At 36.5% G+C, this 14,640-nt stretch overlaps 1 protein-coding gene across 1 annotated transcript in view; it reads left to right on the top strand.

The window, feature by feature from the left end:
• The window catches only part of KCNH8 (potassium voltage-gated channel, subfamily H (eag-related), member 8), a 202,597-nt gene that overhangs the window by 151,730 nt on the left and 36,227 nt on the right, over window positions 1-14,640 (top strand). The window contains exons 8-11 of the mRNA XM_009329509.1: window positions 1,052-1,249; window positions 5,721-5,920; window positions 7,951-8,200; window positions 12,760-12,974. Coding sequence (XP_009327784.1) covers window positions 1,052-1,249; window positions 5,721-5,920; window positions 7,951-8,200; window positions 12,760-12,974 — 863 coding nt within the window. The remainder of the gene's footprint in view (window positions 1-1,051; window positions 1,250-5,720; window positions 5,921-7,950; window positions 8,201-12,759; window positions 12,975-14,640) is intronic.

A 14,640-nucleotide genomic window follows, 5' to 3' on the forward strand; every position in this document is an offset into this window, starting at 1 on the left:
ATAACACACCGATGTTTTAGTTGTTGCTGAGCAGCGCTTACACTAGTCAAGGACTTTTCAGCTTCCCATGCTCTACCGACTGAGAAGGCTGGAGGTGCACAAGAAGCTGGGAGGGGGCACAGCCAGGACAGCTGACCCAAACTGGTCAAAGGGATATTCCATACCATGTGACATCATGCTCAGTATATAGGTTGGGGGAAAGCTGGCCGGGGGGGCCACTGCTCGGAGACTGGCTGGGCATCAGTGGATGGGTGGTGAGCAATTGCATCGTGCATCACTTGCTTTGTATATTCTTTTATTATTATTATTTTATTTCATTTTAATTATTAAACTGTTCTTATCTCAACCCATGAGTTTTCTCGCTTTTACTCTTCCAATTCTCTCACCCATGCCACTAGGGGTGGCGGGAGTGAGTGAGTGGCTGTGTGGTGCTCAGTTGCTGGCTGAGGTTAAACTACGACGCACACGTAGACTTGTTTAGCAAAATGGAAGGAAAGATTAAATGAACAATTTAGAAAATACTTACTGAAGCATCTCTTGAAAAGTAATTCTGGTTTGTAAGTTATGTTTAGTTGTTTGAATCTTTTCTACTGTAAAAAGAAACATGTAAAAAGCTCTAAATATGTAATTATTATTATAACAATTTAGTCTTAGAATCTCAAAAATCTTTCCAAGCATTAATTAATGGAATCAAATCAATGTTACATTCTTGCTGCAGTGTTATTAGGTGATGATTTTTTCTTTTCACTGCCTTAATGGATTTTGTGAATTATCTAATTAGACCTGTAATATGCAATTCAAAACCACTTGATTTCCATATAGAAATACAGTTCTTATCATAAATAATCATGCATAAAGATAAATACTCCAGAGACACAATCCTTTATATGCTGTATAAATTCCCACAGTTTAATGTTCTTTTTCTTGGAATTGTGTGAAGAATGCAGTGCCTTCTAAATATTTTTTTTTTAGAATTATATTGTTTTACAGAATATGTAGTTTTCATGGTATCAGTATTCCTTAATAGTTCTTTTTATGCTTTGTTTTTCAGGTTGGCTTCATGAGCTAGGAAAACGTATTGAGTCTCCTTACTATGAGAATAATACACTAGGAGGCCCATCAATCAGAAGTGCCTATATAGCTGCCCTATATTTCACCCTCAGCAGCCTCACCAGTGTTGGATTTGGAAATGTTTCAGCCAATACCGATGCTGAAAAGATCTTCTCTATTTGCACAATGCTGATTGGGGGTAGGTACAAATGATAAGCATCATGTAAAAAGTTTTGGGGGGTAGGGACAAGTAAAATAAGAGCGGAAATTTTGCTAAGTTTCTTTAAAAAAGAAAACACAACAGAAAGTTTAATTTAAAATGGCAAAAGAAGGAAATAACTTTGTTGGTTTTACACTAGATAAACTCTCTTAAGCAGACATATTTCTAACCTTTTGATCACTTATGGTGACAAAAGACAATTGTCACCCAGTAAAATGCAAACTCACATTGTTGTCAGTGAGTGTGGCCCAGCCATGTGCCAGGGGAGCATTTTGGTTACGTGCCAGGCACTTTTCCAGTCAGCCAAGTAATAGGTGCATGTTCAGCTCAAATTCAGTCCCCACAGCATCCCTGGGGATGATGGCGAGGGGAGGTGGGCAGCCCACTGGTATATCTGGCTCTGAGCTGGTACGTATCTGCATCTGAAGGACCAGCCCAGAGAGAAGGCAATGGAGACAGGACAGAGCCAGCAGGACTGTTTGGTGAGCCATAGGTGACTATCATAAACAAAAAGCAGTTTAATTATCACTAAATAAATTTTACCACATCACTGCTTCAGATTAGAATAAAAATGCAATGTTTTTGTCATATTTGGAGTTCTTAGTAGTAATTTTATTTATGTTAATTACCTGGTCATACTGTTGGGGAAAGCCATGTGCTCATTTATGGTCACCTTCTTTCTGCTGAGGCACCTGGGCACAACCAGTGAGCTGGTGGCACCTGCAGAGCTTGGTAAGCCAAGGCCACTGGAGAAAGTACCTACAGCTCTCTCTTTACCTTCATCTTCCTCCCCTCAAAATTTAGCTGTGCTATTTCATAGTGTGTACATCATACAACTCAAAGATGTCACAGTGGGTGTAAAGGGTAAAAGCAAATCACTGCTAGAGTACTGCCCCCTCATTTTTTTTTTCTGCTTGCCTAATTGGTCTGAAAATACTGGTAGGTATTTCTCCAGGGCTACTCAGTAAGGTAGTGGTCATCAGCTTTGCAGCATAAATTGTCCTGGGCAAAAATAAACTGGCAACTTGACACTTGAAAGCCAGGGAACATGATGAATGACCTGGAAACTATATATTTGCAACATCAAGTGCTATAAAAAGTGCTCAATGAATTATTGTCATTTTTCCCAGTCCTGAAAATGAGTGGCAATAATACAATAAATCATCCAAGAATGATATCATTTTGATTTTGACAATGGCACAAAAACACAAGCAGCTCATTAATTGCTTTTGCTGGTGGCATAAAATTATAGTTTTAAAATACAGTGTAGTCTCTGTGCTTTGTGGCTTTCACTACGTAAAATCTGTTGGAATAAAGGAAGGAGTTTTCATTTCTATCAAGAAATCAAGAGGTATCCTGTGTAAGGCGATGATGTATATTTAATTCACTTTGATACGGCAGGGCTTTCACAAACTTAATAGAGTAGAATATAAAAGTATTCTGTACTTTTATTTAGTCTGGTTATAGCAATTTCTTTTTTCATTTCTTATATCATTAAGCAGTAGAACTAGTATACTTGTGCACTGAAAAAATTGTGAAGAACTAGTTGACTGAATGTAGTAAGAAGAAAGCACAGCAGGCTGTTTTGCAGGTAGTTTCTTGAGGAATTTTATTTAGATGTTATTTAAGAAAAAAACAGAGCAAGGAAACTTGAAAAAGGAGTAGGCATCATACAGTGCAGACTGGTGAGCATGCCTCAGAACACCATTAAGAATAAAGTATTAGTCTGTATACTTTAGAGCATAATACATTTTTACTTCTTAAAACATGTTTTGATGTATAGTTTTGGCTGATATTTAATTTTAAAATTCCCTAGTGGAAAGTGATGTCTTGAGAAAAATTGATGTAAGTTTTTTACAGTTTTTAGGCCAAGTCACTAATTTATGACATTTCAGGTGTAATGGATAGTGTGATTTAGTTTATCAGTAGTTTGTCTGTACCTCTTTAATGTGTCACTGCAAATTGAAAGAACGAAGTGAATTTATTGCAACCTTGGAGAAACTTGAAGCCAGAAAAAAAAATAATCAAGTGTTAATTTAACAGATATATAACTTATAATATTCTTGTTTGATTTTTACCTGCCTCTTGGTATTAATTTTTGTTTTGCATGAATTTGAAATTACAATTTAAGACAAGTAATACTGTGAAGATAAAACATCTTATTCTATACAGTATTTCTTCTTAAAGTTGGAAAGAGAAGTTACTTATTAAAATTTAACCTGAATTCCTAGGATACCCAGCATCTTAAAATATTAATCAGATGTGTCCTCCTGCAGATGACCACACCATGTGTTGTCTTGTATTCTCTATGTTCTTTGAGCAAAGAATGTGCAGTTTTGTATTTATGAGACTGGAGGCCCATTCTAGTAGCTCCAGTCCTTTCTGGGATCAGAGGTGTTCCTCTGTTCCCAAAGCAACAAAAATGTAATTTAGAATATCCATTAAAATCAAGGCTACTTTATGAAATACGGTTCCTAGAAGTCTTTAACTTGTCCTACTTGGTTTTAAAGAATGGATTAATAGATTTCTTACAGAAAGCAGGGTGGGTCTGTGATTATTTGACAAAGAAATCTAATGCCTATCACAGCCAGCAATAGCTTGTCATCATCAGTAGCAGTTGTCTTCCAATGTACATACGCAAAGACAGATTCTCCCATAATAATAAAATTCTTGATTATATTTGTGCCTATAACAACATCATGGAGATCTCTACACTGTCCAGCTCCTAACCTTGGAGTCTGTTGAGAAACTTATATCACATGGGATTTTTATGCATGCATCCATACACCACCTAAAGTTTTATCCCTCCCCACCTTTTTAAACTGATTATCACATCCTTAAAGAGACTACACCATCTCTTTAGCCTATTTAGCTATGTCTGGCTGAATTGTTTCAGGCCTAGCTGCCATATTTTTATTATAATATCCTGTATCTAGCATTACACCAGTCGCTCACATTTTGTTGCCCAAGCTTCTGACGTTAGTGACTTGGCAATTCATTGCACCATCAGGAACAACACTTAGTTGATCCAGCTGATTAGTCTTAGAAATGAATTTCCAATTATGCTTACTTTTCTTTCTAATATTTGTATCTGATCCTTTTCTTACTGCCCTGCTTTTCATTTATCTTCTTTTACTAATGGACTTGTATTGACTTAATCATATCATTGGATCACCTCTACAAGAATGCATACTGTATTGTGAAGCTACATCACACTGCAGTGCTTTATCTGTTTTTCTGCATCCCCTTCACAATGAAGACATAGATATTGTTATAGCTCCTTTGTTTTTTACTCAGCCTGTAAAAATTTTCAACACTCCAAACTAAAGTATTTTCTGCCTGTTTCTACCATGTAAAAGCGTTATTAACCACGAAAATGCATCCTTTCCTCCTCCTGTTCCCCCTTGTCTCTCCTCACTCATGCTGGACTTCTGTAAATTGCCATACAAGGTCAACATCTTGTTTGTCTTGTTTATAAATTAATTCCTTTGCCACTCTGAGGAATCTGTCTGCTTTCTTTCAAGCACTATAAAGATAGATGTCCCTTAAGAGTAATAATCAATCTCTTTAATAGTTTTTTCAATAAACAATTTGTAAATGTGTATATTATATACCTCAGATCAATACCACATGACAGACAATCTAGCAGTGATTTCTCCCACTGATAATCAGCAAGCAATTTCTGCACAGACAAACCCAGATGACCTGTATCTGTAAGCATTTCTTCAATTTTGCTTCTGGTCTTTTTATTCCCAAGCCAGGCTTTAATTGCAGACAAACTCCAGGCTGTTCGAACTTTCTAATAAACAATTTCACACCATATTTGAACTTCTCAAGCAACATAAGAAATCAGATTGTCAGTTTGAATGTATTTTTTTTAACCTGAATTTTTGCTTTACAATGGGTTTTTTATGTCTTTTTTTTTTAACATCTTATTCCCCAGAATATGATACATCTCTAAATGTTGTTTGCAATCTCATTCTACTGCACATGGTCCCCATTAGTAATTGCTTTTATTTACATGAGGTCTCTGAAATCTATTACATTCTATGTAGTTGCTAACTGATCATTTGAGTCTAGTTTTCATACTGATTAATACTTTCTCATTATTTCCTGAGCATGCCTGCCTACATGTGTTCATCTATTTCCTTTTTTCTTAGACTATAAACTGAATTTGGCTTGGGCATTCTTTTGCTTGGTACCCTGATTAGATAGCATCAGATGTGGTTCTACCCTGTCCCAAGGCTGTGACTGCCAGTGACACAAAAAATGGAAATGAATAATCATATGAATACTACTGCAAATTACTCATGGAGTCTTGTATTCAAAAGCTTTACTATACCCATCAAGCAGGAAACTGGTTTTCTGTGAAGATCCTGTTTATTTTCCGTGTTACATTTTAATGATCAACAAGTCACTCCACATTGCACATAATTTCTGTCCTCCCTAGCTCTGATGCATGCCTTGGTGTTTGGCAATGTGACTGCCATAATTCAGAGGATGTACTCCAGGTGGTCCCTTTATCACACAAGAACCAAGGATCTGAAGGACTTTATACGGGTCCATCACCTGCCACAGCAGCTAAAGCAAAGGATGCTTGAATATTTCCAAACCACGTGGTCTGTCAATAATGGAATTGATTCCAATGAGGTAACCAAATAAGGGATGTTGTGTGTTTGATGGTTTTGACCATGGGCTTAAAGTCAGGGAGGGGGGTAATTTTCCATTTGTGATGCTGTGTTTTGTGTGAAGTTACATATGAAAAAAGAACATGCCTAAAAATAAAGCTGGGTTATCCCAGGAAGAGGGTATGCTATTGAAAAATCTGGTTTAGAACATCATATCATATATTAAAAACTCAAAGTCCTCCATAATTCTGTAATGCTGAAGAGGCATTCATCAGAAAGCTTTTGGATGATGCCAGCAGAAACACCCCAGTGAGCAGTTTTGCCTTTCACCAAACAAAAAATCTACTGGGTTTTTAGGTGTTTTTTTAAGCAGGGACTTCTGTACTGCCCTTTCCTCCCTCCTTCACCTTCTTTTATTCTTTGCAATACTGTGAACAAGTGGTTTGGCCTGAATTTTTATGTTATTCATGTCCATATATTTTTAAATATTGCAGAATGTAACATGAGAGTGCAATCAAAAGACAGATTTCTGGTCGTGTCTTTGCTTGCTTGTTTTACATGATTTATCCAGGTTATGTATTACTGTACTCCAGGAGGAATAATGGCTTCTCTCTGCTGGAGTGTTATTTGAATGAACCATTCCCTTCAGAGTTCTTGTTATATATGTCATTATAAAACTCAGTGGCCTCTAAAGATAATGTGGAATAAGCAGAAAGATTTGGGTTTGAGAACATTCTTTTCCTGAATTTTTTTTTTTTTTTTTTTTTTTTTTTGTGGTGTGCACAGCACAAAGAATAGGATTTTCAACAGCATCCTAGAAACCAAAGGAGCCTAGTAAGATTTACAAAGGTACAAAAACCACTTAGAAGTCAAATCTTTCCTAGATTTGGTTAAGGATCACCTTCAGCTTCTGTATCTTTAGTCGCGCTGAAAGTGAGTGACTGCTGTATTACAACAGCAGCCTCTAGAGAGATCATCAATATTTCATGATTTGCCTCCTATCCACAAACTGCTTTGTCTAAGCCCACTTGGTCAAGTGTTGGCTGATTGCATTGCTCAGATGCCAGATCCCCTCAAACTACAGAGAAAACTATGCTTGTGGGCTTGCAGCTTGCATGGTCAAGAGCTCTGCCCATAGGCAGGCACTATACTTTGCATCAATGGGACAGACACTTAAACACTTTTGTAAAAACCCCACCTGAAATTTTGATGATTTGAGCAGTTATATGTCTTTCTCAGAAGACTGTCTCTGAGCAGAAAGATGTTTCTCTCAAATTTTGCCATCTTGCAGCAGATCTTCTGTAAAACATATATAGAGATCTTTAAGTGTTGGCCAGGCTACTTTGGGAATTTGCCTAAAATTAAGAGCAGGGAAAAACAGGAGGACCTTATGGTCTTTTAGTTTCCATAGGTTCTTCCACTGAGCATGCACCTTGTCTCCATTCCTTTCCCGACTCTCCTTCAGCATACAATTGCATCATTAAAAAACAAACAAACAAACAAACAAAAAAAAAACCACAAAAAACCCCCTCAGATGTTTACTACATAGAGGTCTTTTGAGTTATTCCTCTTCCAGTGGTTTTACCATAAAAGAAGCAATATACCCTATTGATGAATTTTATACAAGCATTTTAAAGAAAATCTAAATTAAGTTCATTTTTGCTCTGTTTTCAGTGCATATGCCACTGTATACAGTGGTATATACCTGAAGAGCCTACTGTGTTCTAACAGCTGAGAAGAACTTGGACAAGGTTAAATTGTGCATTAGGGGGAATTCCTACACACAGTGGCGTTGACTTTTTTTCCTTGGTTTTTGTATAAAGGCATATTTTTATTCTTTTTTTTTTTCTGGAATTTATCAGTGTTTATCAACATAAAGCTTTATTAAGACATAGCACACGTCTTATCAAGGGGATAAGAAAAATCAAAGGGAAATCTTTGCATCAGTACGACATGTGCAGCACTACTAAACCAAATCACCTCTGCAAAAGAGGAAATAAATTATTTTACACTTTTTCCTCTTTTTTGCCCCTTTTTCTCTTTTTTGGACAGCTTTTAAAAGACTTCCCGGACGAGCTGCGTTCAGACATCACCATGCACTTGAACAAGGAGATTTTGCAGCTCTCCCTTTTCGAGTGTGCCAGCCGCGGTTGCCTCAGGTCTCTGTCTCTGCATATCAAAACCTCCTTCTGTGCTCCTGGGGAATACCTCCTCCGGCAGGGAGATGCCCTGCAAGCGATCTACTTTGTGTGCTCAGGTTCCATGGAAGTCCTGAAGGACAGCACGGTGCTGGCGATTCTTGGTATGCTCATAATCATAGCTTCAAAGAGAAAGAATGGTCCTCCAATGTAGGAGGACCTTCACTACTAACTGATGGCTTAGCATGTCCTAGTAGTCTGATGAGAAAGAATTCATTTGATTTTAATCTGCTATTCATACCTATGGACATCCCCATTTTTTTTTAGTTTAATCTTACTTATTTTTTGCCCAAAGGAGCTTTCAATTGCTAGAGTGTTAGCTGTGCAATATATCACTTGTATCCTGATTTTCTTGTACTTATTCTCTCTCCTTTGCATGTAAGGAGGTGCTTGCTAGCTTTTGATACAATTTGCTGCTTTCAACTAAATTTGATCATAGTATGGTCACCTCAAAGGACATTGGTTATCAGTTCCTAAATCTTTCATGAAAATTAGTGGCCAGGCAGTGCTCCCACTAACGCACCCAAATGAAAGAAAACAATGTGAGCCTACTCTCATTCTTTGATGAATGCATATGAATACCTCTTGCAGGACAGCTATGTGATGAAAAACAAGCATTGTTGGCTATGCTCCCAAAAAAGTTACTTCTTCAAGCTAATTGATGCAGCCAGCAGTCATCTGAGTATATTAGAACAGAGAAAGGCCAGAGGTTCTGTTCTAATAAATTTTGTTTGGTTGTTGTTTGCTAGATGACTGCTTTGACTTATCTAGGTTTAAGCATCTCTATCTGTAAATTTCAGTGATTGGCATCACATGCCTACTAAAGAGAGTTCCTTTATCTTCAGCTAAAGGATGATTAGACTTGTCTGAGTGAATGTTTATAAAGTGCTTTGATAAAGTAAAATATAAAATTTTACTCTAAATGTAAAGAATTATTTTATTATGATTTTAATACCTCTTTAGACTTAAATGTATTCTTTCTAATAACTTTTAATATTCTTATAGATCACAGTTAAAAAGAACATTTCCGTTTTTGCTTTCCTTCCTGTTTTGTGGGATTGCACTAGATTGTTGATAATGCAAGCTTTTGGTCTCCTGTAATTGAATTTCCTTTATTTTACTAGCATGTATTTGATTGGTCTTTTTTAGAATATAAATGTGATACGTGTCTTATTTTTTTCATAAATCTTTCATTCCATTAGGTTGACAGTCCACATCACTCCATCACTCATTTGTAATTAGGAAGTTTTAGAATGCTTCCATTTTATTGGATCACATAGATCAAAGCTATAAAATACGGCTTAGAAAAAACATAAGCTTAAATACAGCAAAAGGTTAAAAGCTTCCCCCATTGGAACTATGATTTCATTAATGATTCCATTTTTAGGCACTTCTGAAAATGTTAATGAAAGCGTCATTGTGTAATGGTGACAATGAAAAAAATAAAGAAGAGATTAGTGGATTTCTGGGAGAAGTTAATGAAATTGTAATGCAAAAACATAAACATAATACAATGAAATAATGTTTTGCTACATTGAATGGAAGCTTCAGCATTTAAACCTAATTAACACCAGCAGAAGGTGAATGCATCAAACCTGTAGGTCCCTATGAGAAACTGTATTTCTGATGTGATGTAAATCCAAGAGAGCAGTTTTTTTCCCTGGCAATGCTAGGTTACTTACAGTTCCCAGACCACTATTTTATAATTCTGTTATGATTCTAATTCTAGTGGATTAGTTTTTGTTTACTGAACCATTCTCACTAACAAGCAATACAGCAACAATGCAATGAAATGCTCTGATTAAATACAGCTGTTTGGTTCCTCTTGAGACTATTACTTGCTATCTTATAATGATGGTTAGGATATTTTTTTATAGGGAAATATTTTTTAATATAACAGTTATGTACTGTTTAAGCATACAACTTAGATTTCTTAAAAAATATTAACCATAAGTGATTTAAAAGGTATCCCCTAAAGAGAAGATATTTACAATTTTGACTGCATGTTCCAGATATATTAACAAACAGATGTGTCTGCATAAACATTTATAAAGAAGTTTGTTCTCCAATGAAAAAGAAAGAAATAAAGAGCTATGAAGAATAACTTACATGATTCTGTTTATGTAACAAATGTTGATATTCAAGGTACAATCATTTCACTGCTGCAGTAATTCTACATGAAACTTCAGCCTACTGCCTACAACCTTTGCTACATGATTTTCATTTGAAAAGAAACATACATTAGCATTACCAGATCAATTGTAGTGTCTTTCAGGCTGACATTATTTCATCAAACACAGTAACTACAATCAAATACAACTCTAACTTTTTTTCCAATTTTTACACGTTATTGATACTAATACTGTTTGTATGCCTAAAAAGTTTTTAATTAAGATGTTTAAAGATAGTTTTGGTATATTTGAAATATTTTTTCCCTTGTCCGTATTTACACAGTCAGCAATAGATTAACATTGTCAGCCCTCTGCTTAGTATAATCAAAGAAATCTAAAGAATTGTTGATATTTACAGTAAAAAGTAAAAGTGAATTGTAGCTTTACACTATATTTCGTTATGTAAGCACCATATCATGTGATGAGCAATGACAAATGTTATTGTCATCTATCAGATTTACCTTTCCCAGAATGACCTGAGCTTGTACTAGCTCTCATTTATACTAATTGCAATTTTTAAGAGACCCCAAAGTAGCATTAATGTATGTATATTCCTAGCAAAAAAGAAAATCCCTCCCTACGCTGGGTTTATGATAAGAACTTTTGAGAAAGTTGTACAAGCCCCATGTAAAGAGAAAAAATTACCAGTAGTATTTTAAAGTATAAAATTATCTTATCTAAGCTGCTTCAGGGATGGTTGGCTGCTTAGTTTAACTTACTCTTCAAGTACACCATTTCCTGTGTAATACCCCGTTGGAATCACACACTGGGTGGATTTTCAGATTTTACAGTCTTCACTTATTAATCACAGAATAATGTAAGATTGGAAGGGACCTCTGGAAGCCACCCAACCTAAACCTACTTAAAGCAGGGCCAAATTAGCTCAGCTTGCTCAGGGTGATGTCCAGGCAAGTTTTGAACATCTCCAAAGATGGCGATTCCACAGCCTCTCTGAGCCAGCCTGTCCCACTGTTTGACAGTCTCATGGTGACTTTCATTTCCTGATTTCTAATCGCAATTTCTTTTGTTACAACTTGTGCCCAGTACATCTTGTCGTACTGTGCACTCTGAAGAGGACTTTAGCTCTGTCTTCTCTGTACTTTTCCATTAGTTTGTGGAAGTTGAAGACGGCAATAATGCCTTTTCTTCTTAAGGCAGAACAATACCCAGTTTTTTCAGCCTCTCCTTGTACATTATGTTCTCCAGTCCTTGACCATCTTGGCAGCCTCTTCTGGACTCAGTCTAGTATTTCAATATTCTGTCTTGTACTGGGAAGCCCAAAACTGGACACAGTACTCCAGATGTGGTCTGACAAGTGACATATAGGGAGGAAGAGTCACTTCCTGCGACTTGCTGGCTGCACTCTTGCTAATGCTGCCCAGGATGTTCTTGGCCTTCTTTGCTGCAAAGGCACATTGTCGGCTCATGTTCACCTTGTTGTCCACAAGGATCCCTGGGTCCTTTCCTGCAAAGCTGCTTTCCAGCTGGCTGGTCCCCAGCCCATACTGCTGCAGAGAGGTTTTCCATCCTGGGTGCAGGATTTGGTGGTTTGTTTTTTTTTTTTTAACTTCATGAGGTTCCTATCAGCCCTTTTCTCATACATTGAGCTTCCCCTGAATAACACCTTTGCCCTTCAGCATATCAACCACTCCCCCCAATTTGGTATTGCCCATAAACTTGCCAAGAATGCACTCTATCACACTGTCCAAGTCTTTAATAAAGACAATCTGCATTAACTTTTGAGGAAGACCTCTGGTTCAATGATTGCTCTTTGGACTTTATACCTCAGATCAGATGTTTATGGAAGCTTTTCATTATAAAATTTTTGTGCTCTTTAATATATGGTCAGTTGTGGTTTTTAATGCATCCATTATTCTAAGGCTGTCTTGCCCATAAATGGCAATATAATGGCTTAAGAATTCATTCTAGTTTCTTTGACAGAAGTCCTATCGAGCTATACATCTATTAATAGCCTATACAACTAACATACATCATGAAGTGTAGCTATGCAGCCATAGCTATCATAGATTGCAAATGTTTTGCAATCCAATTTCCAGGTAAAAGGGTCATTTGAACTGATGAGCTATATTTAATCATGTCATTGTTAAAATATTATCTTAACACCTGTCTCTTCTAACAAAAAAAAACAAGCTAGAAACATAATGTTCACTTTTTGAAATACAAAATCGCACTTGCTATTAATTACCAATATAAATCCTAACTTTATACATATTTACTTGATTGCTCCCTTAAATCAGGTAGTTACATGTCTGGAAATTAGTCTTTGTATCTCCAATTAATTGCATATAAGATTGCACCTGCAAAAAAAAAGACAGCTTTTAGACAGAGATCCTTTAGAATGTTATTAATTAAACAATGTGGTAGTAACAATGGGATTTAAGATTTAGCAATTATGTTAAACAGGTTTATGATTCAAAAAAGAAGTAAAGAATTCATGCTTTGAAGATTTTTAATTTCATATTTTCTTTTAGGTAAAGGAGATTTAATTGGAGCAAACCTATCCATTAGGGATCAAGTTATTAAAACAAATGCAGATGTTAAAGCTCTAACGTACTGTGACCTCCAGTGCATTATCCTCAAAGGTCTCTTTGAAGTACTCGACCTTTACCCAGAATATGCTCATAAGTTTGTTGAAGACATACAACATGATCTCACGTACAATCTAAGAGAAGGCCATGAAAGTGATGTAAGTATCTTTAAAGGTCTCTGCAGCTATTGTTACCTTTAAGATGTTTCTCATTCTTTAGCCAGTTCTCATAATTTTGTCACAGTAAAGAAATAATACACAGATTACATTAAAAGGACTGCTCATTCCATTTGTTTGATAATTCAGTCATTACTTACATGAATCGTTTATCAATTGATCAGATCATAAACAGCGAACGTGTTCTCTGCTTCTAATTTTTCCGTTGAAAACATCATCTATGAGAGGACATTCTTCTTTAATATTTTGTCATTTTTTACTTATGTTTAAAAATAATTCATATTTATGTAAAACATGTCCAAATAAAGGTATTTAACTATACCTTTTCTAGAAGCTCAAGTGCCAGCCTAAAGAGCATTCATTTCATGGATCACTGATTATCACTTCTTAGTTAAGAATGTTGTCACACACGTTCAAAATGAGAAATAGTTGTTTCTCATCACTCTGCAACTAAAATGTGTTTTTCCATTTAAATGAGCAATTTAATGTGAATTAACAACAAGAAATTCCAGATAAAGCACTGCTGAAGGACTTCGGTATAGACTTACCAAAGTACTTTCACTGATATTATGTAGCAAATATTTATATTCAGACTTTAATAGTGAAAAGATTTTATGACAGCTCTCCTTTTCTGACTTAACCATGTGAGCGTACGAACTTAGTGGTAGCCAAACTTTCAGTTTGGTATTTAACTGTTCAGATATTTGTATTTGTATTGTGCTTCTCCTTACACACAGAAAGAAGTAACATTGAAAGCACATGACTGGGGACAAGGATACTATCAAGACAGGGGACGAATGTAATGCCAAGGAAGCGTAAAGGGCAAAAAAGGTTATCTGTTTGGGCAGACACCACAAAGAGCTGCAGAGCTTAAAGTTCCACACCCTGTGTGGCTGTTATCCTCCACGTAGCATAGGCAGACACTCACCGTTACGAAGAGTGGCCTGTTGCTTGGCTGGTTTGTGAAGAAAAGTGTCAATGGATGCCCTGCGTGCATGCCACTCCAGCACTATAGCTTCCCTGCTCATGCCCACTCACACATCTTTCCGTGCGGAAGGTCACGGTGAGTTCTGCACTGCAGTAGTCACCCAGGGGGGGTGTTGCTGGCCTGAGGAACCTCTAGGCTGCCAGAACATTCTCTAATGCATGCAAGAAGAGTGGGCCAAAAGCCTTTTTCAGCTCAAACACTCAGTTAATGCGCTATGTATGTTGATTTTTCTATGTAAGTTTCTCACTAGGTGTACTTTGGCACAAGTGTTTCCACAGCAATGCTTTTTAAACAATTGGAGGGGAAATGTGTTAATATATAAATGCAAACTTGTAGAGAGGAAAATAATCAGGACATTTCATTTGTTTGTCTCTTGAAATAGCCCCAAACTTCCTGCTGCTGAAGACAGCAGCTGAGAGAGTACATATCTGTTCTGAGAGCTTGAAGTTTAGTTTGTATAACCAATACATTTTCCTTGGGGAGGAATGCTTAATCTGAAAAGGAGTATAACCCCATGTAAAGATAGGGTTTGACGCTGATTGATTGCATTCTCTTCTCCAGTTTTGTCATGGACCTTGGTGAACCCCCACAATATATTGCTTCTTGCTTTTCAGTATGCTGACAATTCTGGGGATCATTGTGTCAGTTGCATACACGTTC

Source organism: Pygoscelis adeliae, unplaced genomic scaffold (genome assembly GCF_000699105.1).
Source record: "Pygoscelis adeliae isolate BGI_AS28 unplaced genomic scaffold, ASM69910v1 Scaffold8, whole genome shotgun sequence".
NCBI lineage: Eukaryota > Metazoa > Chordata > Aves > Sphenisciformes > Spheniscidae > Pygoscelis > Pygoscelis adeliae.